The following is a 16,828-nucleotide window of genomic DNA, read 5'->3' as shown; positions in this document are numbered from 1 at the left end:
CACGCCGTTATGAGAGGATCCTAGTGGCGGTGATCCTGGCGGCGCTGTTTCTTCTTGTGGCTATATTATTGTTCATCATGTCTGCCAAGGACCCAGCAAAAGCGATACTCTGCGATTTGAAGAGGCTGGTCACGTTGAGGACAGTAGACGGATCAGAGGAGCCTTTCACATCTTTAGGGTGGACGGATATCGTGCCATCCATTTCCCTGAACCAAACGAGATTCAGAAGCTGTGCTGTGGTGTCCTCCTCCGGCGCATTGCTAAACTCAGGTCTGGGCGAGGAAATAAATGACCACGACGCAGTCGTGCGCTTCAACCACGCTCCAACATTGGGATACGAGATAGATGTCGGCGCCAGGACGACTGTGCGACTTGTCAACGAACACGTCGCGTCTAAGCCCAGATTTCAATTCAACACCAGCTCTTTGTACCGCGGCGTTGCCTTGCTTGTTTGGGAGAACGCACCTTCGTACCCCAACCTCACCAAGTGGCACGCTGATGGAGCTGTGTTCCTGCCGTATGTAGAGCGCAGGAGGCAAGACCCTGCTCAGCCTTTCTTTGTGCTGCACCCTGAATTCATCCGGGATCTGTGGCTCGCTATCAGGCGACACACACCGCTGAATGTGACCATTCAGCCCAATCCGCCTACCTCTGGCTTTATTGGAATACTTGTGTCGCTGTCGCTGTGTGATGAAGTGCATGTTTACGAGTACATACCCTCCACGAGGCTGACGGAACTGTGCCACTACTTTGAGAATATCACTGACATTACGTGTTCCACGGGTGGAGACACGTGGCACCCTGTCAAATTTGAGAAGGACTTGATCCGCCTAATTAATACGGGCTCTGAGGCTGACCTCAGGAGAGGAAGGGTAACTATTCCCGGATTCAGCGCAGTCAACTGTGAGTGTGACATATAAGAAAATGTTTAAAAACATCGCTGAACTAAGCAAAAGAGGGAGGAGGGACTGGAGGCTGCCTATGAGAAGAAGATGGCAAAATATGCGGACCTGGTGGCAGAGTGCAGAGAAAGCGGTTGGACCGAGAGGACATACCCGGTGGAGGTGGGAGCCAGGGGTTTTGTTGGCAGCTCGACGTCACGATTGCTCAAAGATGTGGGGCTACGGGGAGCCAGACTGAGCAAAGCCACTAAGGAACTCTAAGAGGAAGCAGAGAAGGCAAGCCACTGGCTTTGGCTGAGGCGACGAGACAAGACTTGGAGTGTCAGGGAGACGTCCCTGTCCCTGTCCAGGAGATGTTCTGGGTGAAATATGTTTTTTTTTAAGCAATAATGGGAGCCACAGCAAGACGCCACAGCAACCCTCTCAGGGAAAAGTATGTTAGAGTCAGTACAACTTTTGTTCCAGTAGTGCAAGGTTTATTTTAATATAGTTTTTATTGGGGGTATGTAGCAAAATACAAAACGGGTCAAAAAGTCAGTTTCCCCTTTTACACAGGAAGCACACGAAAAAACAGACAAAAAGACAAAGACAGACCAAAACAAAAAGACAAAAAAGGCAGCCAAAGAAAGAACAATAAAAGTAAAAGAAGTAGTTGACAGCATCCAGGACGGAAAACCTTAGATAATAATATAAGCGGGATTCAGGGAAATAAAACCCAGACTGTTCTCAGGCATTTGAGGGGACACCCCGATCACGGGCTCTCACACAGGAGACTGACCACCTATCCAGCAGGGGCTGCCATATTTTCATAAAGAGATCGTCCTTCTTAATAATTGAGTACCGAATTCTCTCCATATGGAGCACGTTGCCCAGGTCTCTGAGCCATTGCTGGAATGAAGGGCTAGATTCAGCATTGTTGTAAAATTAGACGTTTAGCCAACAATGTGCAAAGGGATCGATCGCTCGGCCTTCGGACGATTTAAAGTTATACTATGTAACTTTTTGCCAGACCCATGAAATGGGTAGGCCTACATAAGCAAATGTCGGTCTGTTCCTTTTCTATATAAAGGGTATATATGATGATGACATGATGATGACATGCCTACAAAAGGCATGATGTCATAAATGATGATGACAGACAGGGGGTCTGGCACAACCAGGTTGACCTGGTCTAGTTTAATAAAACAAATCTTAAAATTGTCCTAACTGTTAAATCGCTAAAGTTTTAGAACCCCCACTCTGTTATTTTCAGCTTCTGAAGCCTTCTCTTTATATGTTTTCTATGAGTTGTGAGGGGGGGAGAATTTCCCGGCAAAATGATGTCATCTCCCACATGATACACTACCGGCCAATCACAGCGCCGATCATACACCACCGGCCAATCACAGCGAGTCTTGCTGTCTCTTCAGAAAATAGCTTCCCTTAGCAACTGTGTTTACATTGGTGAAGGAATCTTGCATGCTACTCCCTCAATCCTGGTCTAAAAATGACAGGAGACGGCTCTATGGATTCGTATCGGCGAGGCGGAGGCGGTGGTCCGCGGCGAAAAACGCAATACCGCTACTGACCACTAGTTGAGCAGCTTCCACAGTACAGCTTTAATAGAAGGATTGAAGGTAACACGTCCAAACATAGCCAATAGTGGATCAGGGTCAATGGTTTTTTTAAGGGCTTTTGATAGGTAATCAAAAATGAGAGACCAGTAGGAATTTAGTTTTGGGCAGAACCAGAACTGATGGGCAAGTGTGCCTGTCTCCAGTTTACATTTGTCACACAAGGGAGAGGTATTAGGGTATATGGCGTGTAACCTTGACTTTGAGTAGTGGAGTCTGTGGACTACTTTGAATTGAACCAAAGTGTGTCTAGCGTTTATGGAGCTGGAATGTATATTGCTCAGAATTGACTCCCATACATCCTCTGGAATTGCAATGTTCAAATCCCTCTCCCAGTCGATCCTAGATTTATCACTGGATATTGGCACAGAAGCATGGAGCACTTACTATAAAAAGTAGAAGCTCGGCCGCCCGAGCGTCTAGTCAGGAACCGGCCAACTCGGGAAAGATAAATAGGGAAATAGGGAATGAATGCTCTGCCCTTTAATGCAAACCCCATTATACCTGTTGTCATAGGACCTGTTTTGATCATCTGTTTGCCTGTGTCCATGTATGCCCATATACTGTATGGAGATATATGTATTGTCTGCCTGCGTCCATTTTATGCCCTTACATGGAGATCTCTGTATCTGTCTGTCGGGCGGCCGAGTGTCTAGTCGGGGACCGGCCTACTCAGGAACGATGTAAATAGGGAATGAATGCCCCATTCTTTAATGCAAACCCACCTATTGTCATAGGACCCGTATTGAACATCTGTTTGCCTGTGTCCATTTATGCCCATATATGGAGATAGCTGTATCTGTCTGTCTGCGTCCATTTTATGCCCATATGGAGATCTCTACAGACCGGTTCCGAAATACACTGATGTCAAGATGTAAACTTATCCATCAATAAAATAAATACAATATAATTTATACTTTATTTTATTTTATTTTATTTTAATATTTTTGAAGCGGTGAAAGCCGCTTCCAAGGAGTGGCTTTGTCTGTCCCGTGCATGTTTTTTTGAGGATTCCCATAGATTCTCTAGGAGTGGCTTTGTCTGTCCGTACATGTCCCGTGCATGCAGAATTGAGGATTGGTCAAGCTTCACATGACAATTTGGCCCTCCAGATAAAATCATTCATTCATTCAGAATTCATACAAATATAGAACTAAAGCACATAGAAAGTATAGATCTAGAACACAGAATGTATAGATCTAGAACACAGATTTCATAGCTTTAGAACACATAGAATACAAATTCACCGCTTCACTTCGAACCGCGCGAGGTTTGATTTTTCCAATGGCTTTAGGCATACTCTTATTCTGAAGAGATCGACCACCGGAAGTATTATCTTTGCTAGCCTAGATTTGCTCACAGAACATAGCCCTCACACACACGTTGTATCGACAACATTGAGACAGACGTGTTGTTTTACATGTTTTTACCATCTCCAGGCTTCATGTTGGGATGTTTTAATGGTATCCAGGCTGCATGCTAGTAGTGCAGGAACACCATCCGTGTCGTCAGAGTGTGTTTCTAAATAATCTGAGCCACCGTGTGTGTCATCATGGAGGAGGCAGAGACACCAGAGGAGCAGCTCTCCAAGCAACACCGCAAAGAGAAGAAGGATCTGCAAGGTACAAATAAATACATACATCTGATTTATCCTCATGTTCTTCTGCGTTATGTGTTTTATATTATGTCTCAGTGTTGAACACGGTGTTTCTGCACTTTAAGACGATATCAAACTTCATGGTCCCTTTTTTGGGCATGTCAGCAAATGGTCAAACGCAGCGAAAATAGCAGACATACAAGCTCTGACTGCGAGCCTGCTATTTTCGCTGTACATTGTATGAACAGGAGTATAGGGCGTATTAAGGTTAATTGCATATTCTGTATCCTGACAATTATGATTAATAATAAAGCCGTTTCCTCTGTTGGTATTGAGTAATTGTAATTTATAGTAATAGAACGGGGTTGAACGATACGGCGCTGTGGCTTAGTTGGTTAAAGCGCCTGTCTAGTAAACAGGAGATCCTGAGTTCGAATCTCAGCAGTGCCTTTTCTCAAAGAATTGACTACAAAGGAAAAGGACCCCAATGTAAAGCCAAAGTGCTTTCAGGGGTTTAAATCCTATTAGCAGACCTTGAATCTGTCCCGTGCTTTAAAGCACAGTAATAAATGGTAAAGGGTGCATTTATATAGCGCCTTTATCCAAGGTGTTTTACAGAGATTGTGCATTACATGCATGGTTTCCTCCGCCTTATGAATGTGTGTGTGAATGGGTGAATGTAATAATTGATTAATTGAAGACTTTATTATAATTTTGCATAGAAAAAAGTACAATTTCATGACAGCACAGTTCGCTGGTACAAGGTCTACTAAAAGGAGATCCTAGGAAAGCACTTTGCTTATTTACACTGGAAACCATTGAAGTATCTGATATAACATTGAATGACAGACGGATAGAACACAGTACTATGCAGTAGATAGGCCTATGGTCAGGAGGATGAAAAAAAACAGTGCAAAAAATATATACAGTTGCTAAATACAAAGAAGGGTCAGGGGAGGGTAAGGCTGGGCTAGGTTTTGTATTGCCAGTTGCGAACGGCTGCCGCCTGTAAGTGTTTTTTCAGGGCGATTTTAAAGGATGCTAGGGAACCACACTCCTTTAAGGCCTTCGGTAAGGCATTCCACATTTTGGTGGTATAGCAGAAGAACGAGTTTGACCCTTTGTTTGAGTTGACTCTGGGTTGAACGTGATCTGTGGCGCTGCCTCTGGTGTTGTAATTGTGGACATCCTTAACGTTTATAAAGTATTTTGCCTGGTACATGGGTATCTTTAGTGGTGTAGTGTATCTTAAGTTGTACACCAGGCCCATTGCAAGTTACTTTGAGCCACCCCACTCTTAACTGGTGAGTAGCGGTGAGGTGAGTCTGATAGGGAAGGTTAAGCAGGACCCTAATTAGTTTGTTTTGGGCTGTTTGGAGTAATGATTACATTCAGATTCACCCATTCACATACTCATTCATATGGCAGAGGAAACCATGCTAACTCGACACTAACTCTGGGGGAGCCCGGGATTGAACTGGGAACCCTCCGTGTTCTAATGACGGTTTCTCTACCCTTGAGCCACTGCTGCCCATCAATCAATCAATCAATCAATGTGAGAAGTTACTAACCTGGTAGGATAGAAGGGACACAGGAGCATATGGACAAAATAGTTTATTTGATCGAATACCTTATATTGTGTTATTGTGGGTATATGAGTATTTGTGCTTTAACAAAAATATTTACACGTGAGATCATAATATCATCATAATAAGATAATAATCGGTGAAAGACAAATAATAATGGAACATCTGGAGCAGTCACAAACGTTCAGAATCAGAAATGTTTTTACGTACTTACTTTTGCTTACTTCACTATGACTCAGCCATAACCATATAAGGAGTTAGCTCCCTCTCAAAATGACAAAAAAGTATCACACATATTTCAATTTGCACATTTCTAAAGTGACAATTTAATGACCTTTTAATACCTCTTAAATGACAAATTAAACATGGGCCAAATTATGAAAATTGCCGATCTACATGGTCACAACGCCTCGCACCGCATGTAGATCGTCTATTTTTCACAATAGAACCACGTTATACAAAATGTAATGCCTCAACTCTTGGTGCTCGTCAGGGTGGGGAGGGGGGTCCCCAGTTAAAATATGATTATTTTGGGGGTCGCGGCCTGAAAAGGTTGAGAACCACTGCTCTAATACAGAAGACAAGGATTTACGCTGTGTGCTCCGCCATAACAGCTGGTAATCAGCGCCGTGATTATTAAGGGTGTAACGATATAGTAACTGTATCGAAATATCGTTTTTAACTTAAAAAAAATAAATTATATCAAAATGGAAACAGCTAAAATCGAATCGTATTGTTTTATTTTGTATCGTATCGAATCGGCAGTGCAAAGAATGGATTGTATCGATACTACCTACTCGTGCATTATATTTAGCATTTTTAAGAACATTAAAAGGAGGGGTTTAATACTTCCTTTCCATATAGCTACACTGGTCTATCGCTAAATGTGTGTAATCTCTGGGTTCATGTCAAGGTGCAGGTTTGTCAATATTAGGGATGGGGTATCGGTACTCGTGGTATCGGTACTCGCCCCGATACCGGCCTATTTTGCGGTATCGGTACTCGCCAGATACTGCTCACAAAGCGCCCGAGTACCCTGTGTGTTCCGCCGCTTTGCCTTTCTCTCTCTCTCTCTCTCTCTCTCTCTCTGATTGAGGAAAGATGTCAATATATGTTTGGTCATCGGAAAAGAAGAAACGTTTACAATCAAAAGTTACAAAAGTGAGGAACATCTGAAAAAAAAAGAAAAGAAAAAAACCTAATTCAAAGACATTTTGTATTATTAATTGTACTCGTATCGGTACTCGGTATTGGCGAGTACTCAAAATGAAGTACTCGTACTTGTACTCGGTCAGCAAAAAAGTGGTATCGGGACATCCCTAGTCAATATACACTGTCCTTGTATTTGGCAGATAATCACTGTGTTTACTTATTTATATCCATAATAATACATGCTTCCCTTAAAAAACCTGCACTATCCACACCTTTCACACAGATTTCATTTCTTTGCTAAATAGTTACTATATCGATTTTAAATAATTGAATCGAATCGTATCGTATCGCCATGAATGAACCAATATCGTCCATGTATCGTATCGTCAGCCATGTATCGTGATATGTATCGAATCGCTATTAAAATGTATTGTTACACCCCTAGTGATTAGGGCTGTCACAATTATTACATAATCGTCTAATCGTGATTATTTGACATAATCGCAATTATTTTGTCATAATCGTCATAATCGTGAATGTTGAAAAATGTTCTTACATTTTCAGAAATAGGGGAAATAGCCGATCGATGCGACGCGTTGTGAGCTTGTAGATCGGCTATTTCCACTATCAATGTTCTTTTTTAAGTACCGTAGTAAGTTGTCAAATATGTCAGTAATTTCTTTGTGTATTTAGGTTAAGTGTCATATCTGCCATGTGCATCTTCAAAGCCTAAAAGCCAAACAGAAATGTAATTGTCAACGTCAAAAACACAATTAAATCGTCAATCGCCAATTATTTGAGTGACAATTAATCGTCATGTAAAACGTATCGTTACACCCCTAGTGTGATTATACGCGCTCTGTTTTCAGCTAAGATCCAGAGCATGAAAAATGCCGTCCCCAAGAACGACAAGAAGAGGAGGAAACAGCTCATGGAGGAGGTGGCCGAGCTGGAAGAGGAGCTCCAACGCAGACACCAGGAGGAGCTGGGACAGCTGGCGTCTGCAGCCAACACAAAGGTAGACCTCAGTTTAGGGTCAGTGGTTCTCAACCTTTTTCAGGCCGCAAATAGCCGATCTACATGCTCGCTTGTGAGCATGTAGATCGGCTATTGTCACAATAGAACCGTGTTATACAAAATGTAATGCCTCAACTCTTGGTAGGGCTGTCACGATTAGGACATTTTACATGACGATTAATTGTCCCTCAAATAATTGCGATTAACGATTTAATTGTGTTTTTGTCGTTGACAATTACTTTTCTGTTTGGCTTGTAGGCTTTGAAGTTGCACATGGCAGATATGACGCATGACCTAAATATACAAAGAAATTACTGACATATTTAACAACTTTACACTTTAAAAAGAACATTGATAGTGGAAATAGCCGATCTACAAGCTCACAACGCGTCGCGATGCGACGCGTTTTGAGCTTGTAGATCTGCTATTTCCACTATTTTTTAAATAAATGAACATATATAAACATGTGTCAACATGTAAACGATTATGACGATTATCACAAAATAATCATGATTATGTCAAATAATTGCGATTAGACAATTATGTAATAATTGTGACAGCCCTAACTCTTAGTGCTCGTCAGGGGGGGGGGGGGGGGGGGGTCCCCTCTTAAAATATGATTATTTTGGGGGTCACAACCTGAAAAGGTTGAGAACCACCTTTCAATGCAGGCATGTTGCGCAGCGAAAATAGCCTGTCGACAAGCTCTCAACAATGCGTCTGCGATGCATTGAAACCTTTGAGGTGGGCTATTTTCTGTTATTTATATATTTTAAGATTAGAGCATTTGAACTGGTCTAGCAATATGTTCAGAAGCAACTTCTATAGTATTTCCTTTTTTGGTAATGTTTATCCCACGATTTTGTAAACCATTTTTTCACCCAGTGCCAATTGCCTAAGCTGTAATCCTGGGCTCTGCTCTCCCTCTGCCGCGCCTGGGGAGACAACGGACTGACCTCATGCTTCCTTCTATGCATGAGTAGTCCAAGTTGCTTCTTTTCACCTGACAACTGATTTCCCCGGTTTGGACGTAGCGCGTGGAAGGAACACGTTATTCCAACCAGTTCCTTTCCCCTCCATCAGGCGCCACGGCTGGCCAGGGGGAGGCAGTATAGAGACCAGGATTACTGCATGTTTTTTGTGAGGGTATCAACCGTAGGAGACACGGGGAGAACATGCAAACTCCACACAGAAAAGCGCTTTCGCCTACCCCACCTAGGGTGTCGGTGCTGATGACGCTGAGGATCTTTTATAGTATCTTAACAGTGTCAGGATTCCATATAAAAGCAAAGGCTAAAGCCTAAATCTGTGATTTCCTCCCTGGCTGACGGCAGGAACAATATAAAAAAATACTAAAACATAATTTTACATCATTGTTAATTGTTTAGGAATCAGCGCTTTGTGTGTGTGTGTGTGTGTGTGTGTGTGTGTGTGTGTGTGTGTGTGTGTGTGTGTGTGTGTGTGTGTGTGTGTGTGTGTGTGTGTGTGTGTGTGTGTGTGTGTGTGTGTGTCTGCAGTCTGCACATACAGTATGGAACAGAGCTGCAACCTTTAAATGCATTTTGAGAAGAAATAATGCTGTTATTTGTTCGAAAAGCTATACATACCCTGTACATATATAAAATGTCACAATGTCTCTGTTTACACAATGCTGTACCCCCTCCAACTTAATGTATCTTCCCCATTTTCAACAGTTTTTATTGTATCTGTATGATACTTGCTTTGGCAATGTAAACGTATGTTTTCTCATGCCAATAAAGCTCCTTTGAATTGAATTGAATTGTTTCTGTGTGTGCGTACGTGTGTGCGAAGGGACATTAGGACTTCTCGGTCATAAGAATGTATTTCCAGCGGTAGGGCTGTCACAATTATTACATAATCGTCTAATCGTGATTTTTTTGACATAATCGTGATTATGTTTCATAATCGTTTCCATGTTGAACATTTTTCATATATTTAAAAAATATTTGAACGCGTTGTGAGCTTGTAGATCGGCTATTTCCACTATCAATGTTCTTTTTTTAAGTATAAAGTTGTCAAATATGTCAGTCATTTCTTTGTATATTTAGGTTATGTGTCACATCTGCCATTTGCAACTTCAAAGCCTAAAAGCCAAACAGAAATGTAATTGTCAACGACAAAAACACAATTAAATCGTTAATCGCAATTATTTGAGTGACAATTAATCGTCATGTAAAATGTCATAATGGTGACAGCCCTATCCAGCCGTGAGATTGTTGCTTTGGTGCATGTGCTCAGGTGGAGGAGGTGATCAATGGAGTGGGGTCGGTGAAGATAGACCACGGTGAGGAACAAGAAGAGGACTCCAAACAGCCGCGCGTCACCAAGGCCCAGAAGAGACGGGTGAGCTGTGCATCTAGTGCAGGGGTCTCCAAACTTTTTTGTCTCAGGGCACCCCGTCAATATTTTTTTAATCCGAGGCACCCCTACATTATAATTTTCACTCCCGGCACCTTATATTTATAGCATATCGTCGTTGTCGGGTGGAAACCTTGTATGTCCAAAACCTTTCTTTTTGTATTTATCATCTATAAAATGTACTAAACTGGTGAATACAGCAGATCTACAAGCACACAACGCCTTTCATCGCGAGGCGTTGTGTGCTTGTAGATCGGCTGTTTTCACTAGTTTTGTGCGACAAAGATTTCTGCCTGACAGTGACGATATTTTAGTGATTATGTTGCGAGGAAAACGTTGACATAATAGACATTTTGGTTAGAACTGACCGGAAATAACTTTTACTTTTAAAATGATACTAAATATTTCTTCAAGTGTCCAGATAAATTCCAAATTATCAAATGATCTCGTGGCACCCCTGGACTGCCGTCACGGCACCCCAGGGTGCCCCGTCACCCACTTTGAAAACCCCTGATCTAGTGCAGGGGTCTTCAATGTTTTCAGGCCAAGGACCCCTTAGTTGAGAGAGAGATGAAGCCCAGGCAGGGACCCCCCACAACCTCTTCATAGATTCCATATGGTTTCATCCAGGGCCGGCTGCAGGATGAAATGACTAGGGATGGAGCCCTAAACAAGGGTAGCTCAATAACCCGATAACAGATGTATTGATTACCCGGTATCAATAAGCTTTGGGCTTATCAAGCTTGTTAACGAGCATAGCTGCCCATGATGTCACGTTTAAACAATCAAGACAAGAGGCTATTACAGAACTATTCATAATATCAAGCCATTTAACACTTATTGCACATTAATGAAAGGTTGTTCTAATGGTATTAATGATAATATTTGTTACTTTTGTCAACTGTCATCTTCATAACAACTGAACTGGCCAATAAAAAAAGATATCAGTTATGTTCAGAATTTGTCATCTCACTCCCTTAACTTCCTCAAAATATTAGAAAACACTCAATAGTGGGCTTGATAAAAGCCCGGCTCAATAAGCAGGATTGATAAGGTGCTCATTATCAATACAAATTAAAGGGCTCCATCCCTAATGACTAAGGGGGCTTTTGAAAATTGTAAGGGGGCACATATTTTTTTATATAGGCTAGTAATAATGAACGTTCTTTTTATTATCTATAATACCTACAACAGATGCCAGGTTTTGGGAGCTGAAATAACAGCCGCTGCTACTGCGCTGTGTTTTGGGTGATTTTAAATTGCGGATTAAACTGTGTTTCAATACTGTTATTGTAATCTCTATGACAATAATAATATTCAGCCAATATTTGTGTTGTTTTTGATATTTTCTTGACTTTACATAGACTTTAAACTGAGAGGGCACAACTTACAACTGAGGGTGCAATGCCCCCCCAGGCCCCCCTGTAGCGCCGGGCCTGGTTTCATCGTTTGACAGCACGATCATTGGCGTATTTTGGATTCATGTCAATTTGTGTTTTCAGATATTTAACCACTTGAACAGTCAATACTTATAAAACTTGATCTTTCACTCTGTACTTAGACTGCTCTTTCTCCCCTCTGCAGCAAAGCTCTTTGGCAAAAATAGCCGATCTACAAGCTCACAGCGCCTCGCAGCGCGAGGCGTTGTGAGCTTGTAGATTGGCTATTTTTGTAGATCTGCTATTTTTTGCTAAAGTTCTCTGAATATGGATGCTAGGGTTCAAGTTGTTCATATAGAAAATAGGAGAAAAAAAAAAGTTTCTATCACACAAAGATTTAGAGGACCCCCTTGTAGTAACTCTGAGGACCCCCTAGGGGTCCCGGACCCCCTGTTGAAGACGTTTACGTCATCTAGTCACATGACAGTGTGGGCCCAGAAAAGTGTCATGGCCGCGCCCAGCCGAGTGCAGTTTGTACTGTAAACATGCCAGCCTTGGGATCAAAATGTCTTTGTTTGAGTAAATGAAGTCTCTTTATGGGCCTCTCAATGGATTTGCTACTTGTTATCTTTTGGCAAAGACATTTGATAGAGAGTGAAAAAAGGCTATCAAGTACGTATATTATAAGTACCTTTCCTTTTTACCAACTATAGAGGTGTTAAGTGGTACCAGATATGCAGCTCTGCAAATAAAAGGTGAATTGATCCCAGTGCATGACGGAGGACAATATGACGATAATTTAAAGTTATACCATGTAACTTTTTTTATAAAACAAATCTTAAAATTGTCCTAACTGTTAAATCGCTTTTTAGAACAAAGTTTTAGAACACCCACTCCGTTATTTTCAGCTTCTAAAGCCTTCTCTTTATATGTTTTCTATGATCCTGGCCGGGGACCGGATTTCGCGGAAAAATTACGTCATCTGCATCATCTTATATTTACAATTGGCTTAACGCCGCATCCCACTTCCAAGCCCGTTCACGCCCACTCTGCATCCCTTCCAACTCTACTTCAACTCAACGGTAGGGAGCAGAACGTACTGGGTAGGGAGAAGAGCGTAAGGAATACCGCCCACAACCCTATGCCGTCCGCTCATTCGCTAGAGAGCAAGAGAGAGAGAGAGAGAGAGAGAGAGAGAGAGAGAGAGAGAGAGAGAGAGAGAGAGAGTCTCAGGTTACAAGAGGGAAGGGGGGGGGGGTCAGATGCACAGGGGGGGAGAGAGAGAGAGAGAGAGAGAGAGAGAGAGAGAGAGAGAGGGAGAGGGAGAGAGGTCAGCTGCACAGGGGGCACACACACACACACACACACACACACACACACAAATTCGCTATGCGCGTGAGAGAGAAGGCAACAGGGGAGGGGGCAAGCGAGAGGGAGAGAGAGAGAGAAGGGGAGTGTATCGAATTACAACAGCAGACGTTTTTCCTACCTGTTTGCTGACAGATTATATTCCATTGGCCATTATAATATGGAACAAAATAATCCTTTAGGGGTCCATTTGGTTCCAGCCCAGCTGAATAAATCCCAGGTAAAAAACTAAAAAGATCCATATAAATCCTTCTCTGCCATTATAACTGTAATAGGCTGACAGTTTGAGAGAGCATCTATATATGATCACGTGGCACACAGAGTTCCTAACCGGAAGTGCGTCCGGCGGTCAAATATGTCCGACCGGAAACGTGCGCTGCGGCACAATAGTTCCGCCACAATTTTTTTTTTTTTACCTTTTTTTTTAAACTTTTTATTTTATTTTTTATTTACCGTATTTTCCGGACTATAAGGCGCACTTAACACTTTCAGTGCCAGGGCGTCATATGACGTCCGACACGACCTTGGCAATGATGCCAGAAAATAATATTGGCGTCATATGACGCCAGATGCTTTTTTTTCATATTACAGTAGTACAGTGTTGGATCTATGCGGTAACCAAGATACAGCCCTTTTGGACGATGGGACGGTCGTCATGCATGACAATTCAGTGGCGTCAGTTCAGAACAAGCTAAGGTATGGCAACATGACTGGTGTCTGGTGAAGACACCAGTCATGTTGCCATACCTTAGCAACAGGCACGATGAAAAGTACATTTTTATTATTTCCCCCTGTCAAGGTATGGCAGCTGCATACCCCTGCCATACCCAATTGACGCCCCTGCATGACATCACACGCTTATGTGACCAAATTCAAGCATGCTGATTGGCCGGTTCCCCCCAGAAACAAGGGTCTCAAAGACGAGTTCAGTGACTTTTACCGTCTGGACACACAGCAATCAGAGGGAGAGAGAGATATATTGAGAGAATGAGCTAGAATTAGTTATAAAATCATTAGATGTAGTATTATTTAGAGAGATAGAGATAGAGAGAGAGATCGGAAGGTAGAGGTTTTACCTCCGCTGATCAGAGAGCAAGTCATGGCCGCACATGGAGACCAAGCAGGCAGCCGAACCATGCCCCGTGGCCGTGGACACCACCAAGCCCGCAGCCTGCTGCTGCCCAGCGCCGCCACCGACCATAATCAAAACCCGAAGCACCAGTTGGACTTTCGTTTGTTGCTGCGCGGCTGCGTTTGGGACTTGACTGAGGCGACGCGTGAGGATGAACGGTGATGCCGTTGAACGCTGATGCCGGCGATTTGAAGAGAATTCTGTGTTTTTGCTGCTGTGTCGGGGGAGCCAAGGAACGTCGCCAGCCATCCACAGTGGACGGAGGAGCTACGGCGGTGATCCGGACCGGAGGCAGGCTGTTTGGAGCAGTGTATCATCTTACGGCGCCCACCGGCTGCACCGATAGGTATGGCCCCGGAGAGCGGAGTTGCAGCGGGCGCTAATACACCCAAATGAGGCCGTGCGTGGACTTCACGACGATCAGCGAACCGGGTAAGCATTATAAAGCTATGCTTTTTACGTTTCAATATGTTCTATACGTCTGTCTGTCTTTCAATGTTATATGAGATCAGTGCTGTGTTCTGGGGACTCACCGGGGACTACCCTCCACACCTCGCCGCGCCGCCAGGCGCCGGCCTCTATACCTCCGTGATGGAGGAACAATAAAATATGAACGGCGTCTGCCCTCGTGAACCTTTCAAAGTAGCGTATTTGATAGGGATTATGTACTATAGCGTCTGCCCTGGCCAAACGAATAGTAGCTGATCGTATGCCCTCAAAAAAAGTCTAGAACACACCACTGTATGATATGCATAAAGTGTGTTCCTGTGGAAATGAGCCATGAATCTGTAGGTCTACTCTAATGCAAGCTTGTAATACATTCTTCAATCAATCAATAACCGATGTCAATAAGCCTGACCTGCTATTGTTTTTTTTCCACGTAGGGTGCATTTGGTAATATACAATTCAATTCAAAGGAGCGTTATTGGCATGAGAAAACATACGTTTACATTGCCAAAGCAAGTATCACACATACAATAAAACTAGACCAGGTCAACCTGGTTGTGCCAGACCCCCTGTCTGTCATCATCATTTATGACATCATGCCTTTTGTAGGCATGTCATCATCATGTCATCATCATATATACCCTTTATATAGAAAACCAGGACAGACAGACCGACATTTGCTTATGTAGGCCTACCCATTTCATGGGTCTGGCAAAAAACAGTTGAAAATATACAGTTGGAGGGGGTACAGCATTGTTCAAACAGAGCTATGTCGCATTGTCATTGCCAGACCCATGAAATGGGTAGGCCTACATAAGCAAATGTCGGTCTGTCCGGTTTTTCTCCATAGATGGTCATGATGATGACATGATGATGACATGAGGGAGGGATAGACCGACAGACAAAGCCTTCATGTCATCACAATGTCACAAATGATGATGACATGAGGGAGGGACAGACAGCCTATAAAGGGACAGACAGCCTATAAATGTACCATTAAATTTATAGGCCCAGAGGGTTGGCAGAACCGGGGTCTGGCACAACCAGGTTGACCTGGTCTAGTTTTATATATATACAGGGTACAAATAGCAGCATTATTTTCCTCATAGTACATAAAGGTATCAGCTCTGTTTCATACTGTATGTGCAGTAGGTCTAGATGTCAATCCATGGTTTGTAGTAGGTGTATGAAGTTCCTCCAACTTCTTCCAGTAAGAATACATTTCTTTATAGTTTAGTTTTTTATTGTGTGTGTATACCTAGATAGATAGTTTAGTAATACAATCAGTGTGTGTGTGTGTGTGTGTGTGTGTGTGTGTGTGTGTGTGTGTGTGTGTGTGTGTGTGTGTGTGTGTGTGTGTGTGTGTGTGTGTGTGTGTGTGTGTGTGTGTGTGTGTGTGTGTGTGACATAATAATCTATCAAATCGATCTCAAATCTGTATCAAATTTGTATCAAAGCAGAGCCTATAGAATTCAGTGGCCACGTATATATACATTTGAAATTATTTAGACTAGTGAAAACAGCCGATCTACAAGCACACAACGCCTCGCTTGTAGATCTGCTGTTTTCACTACTTTTGTGCGACAGCCTTTGCTAAAGAACATACAAATTATACAGAAGCACGTTCATTTAGTATTTTGTATTTATTTCTATCATATACAGGGCCCGTGGAGTCTGACTGGATGGAGGAAGGATGGGAGCCCGATCTGCAACCAGACCAATGACAACGCAGAGGACAGTATGATGGCGGAGATAGCGAGAGCGGAGGAGTCAGGCATAGGTCATACACACTGTAGGTTCGCTGCCTGGACCAATGTCACTCTAGGGGAGCTGAAGAACTTTCTGGGACTTCTCTTCCTCACAGCTATCGTTCACAAGCCGGAGATTGCCATGCAGTGGTCAAAAAAACATTGCCATGCCGTACTTTCCCAGAACAATGGCAAGGAACAGGTACCAGGCCATTTTGAGGCACCTGAGGTACACACACGCGCACGCACACACACACACACACACACACACAAACACACACACACACACACACACACACACACACACACACACACACACACACGGTGAACAGTACCATCTTTGACCTTTATTTGTGGTGCCTTTGACTCCTGAATGTTGGCTTGTTGAATGCCTTTTTTTGAGAATACAGTACAGTACAGTACTGACTTTTATATTATTTTATTTATTCTTTATTTGCTGCACATTTATTTTATTTTACTTTTATCCAGTTATATTTTATTTTTGTGA

The 16,828-nt window shown here is 42.9% G+C and overlaps 1 protein-coding gene across 2 annotated transcripts in view; it reads left to right on the top strand.

Moving 5' to 3' along the window:
* Positions 1-3,880: 3,880 nt before the first annotated feature.
* Positions 3,881-16,828, top strand: part of otud6b (OTU deubiquitinase 6B) — a 29,254-nt gene continuing 16,306 nt past the window's right edge. The window contains exons 1-3 of one of the 2 annotated variants that reach the window (XM_080734818.1): positions 3,881-4,137; positions 7,720-7,868; positions 10,127-10,231. In XM_080734818.1, coding sequence (XP_080590944.1) covers positions 4,068-4,137; positions 7,720-7,868; positions 10,127-10,231 — 324 coding nt within the window. In that variant the 5' untranslated portion in view covers positions 3,881-4,067. The remainder of the gene's footprint in view (positions 4,138-7,719; positions 7,869-10,126; positions 10,232-16,828) is intronic. The other variant, XM_080734819.1, reaches the window with a different exon arrangement.

The sequence above is a fragment of the Nannobrachium achirus genome (assembly GCF_963921795.1).
Source record: "Nannobrachium achirus genome assembly, chromosome: 10".
In the NCBI taxonomy this organism is placed as follows: domain Eukaryota; kingdom Metazoa; phylum Chordata; class Actinopteri; order Myctophiformes; family Myctophidae; genus Nannobrachium; species Nannobrachium achirus.
The sequence above is the reverse complement of the archived record's forward strand: the minus strand, read 5'-3'. Positions and strand labels throughout refer to the sequence as shown.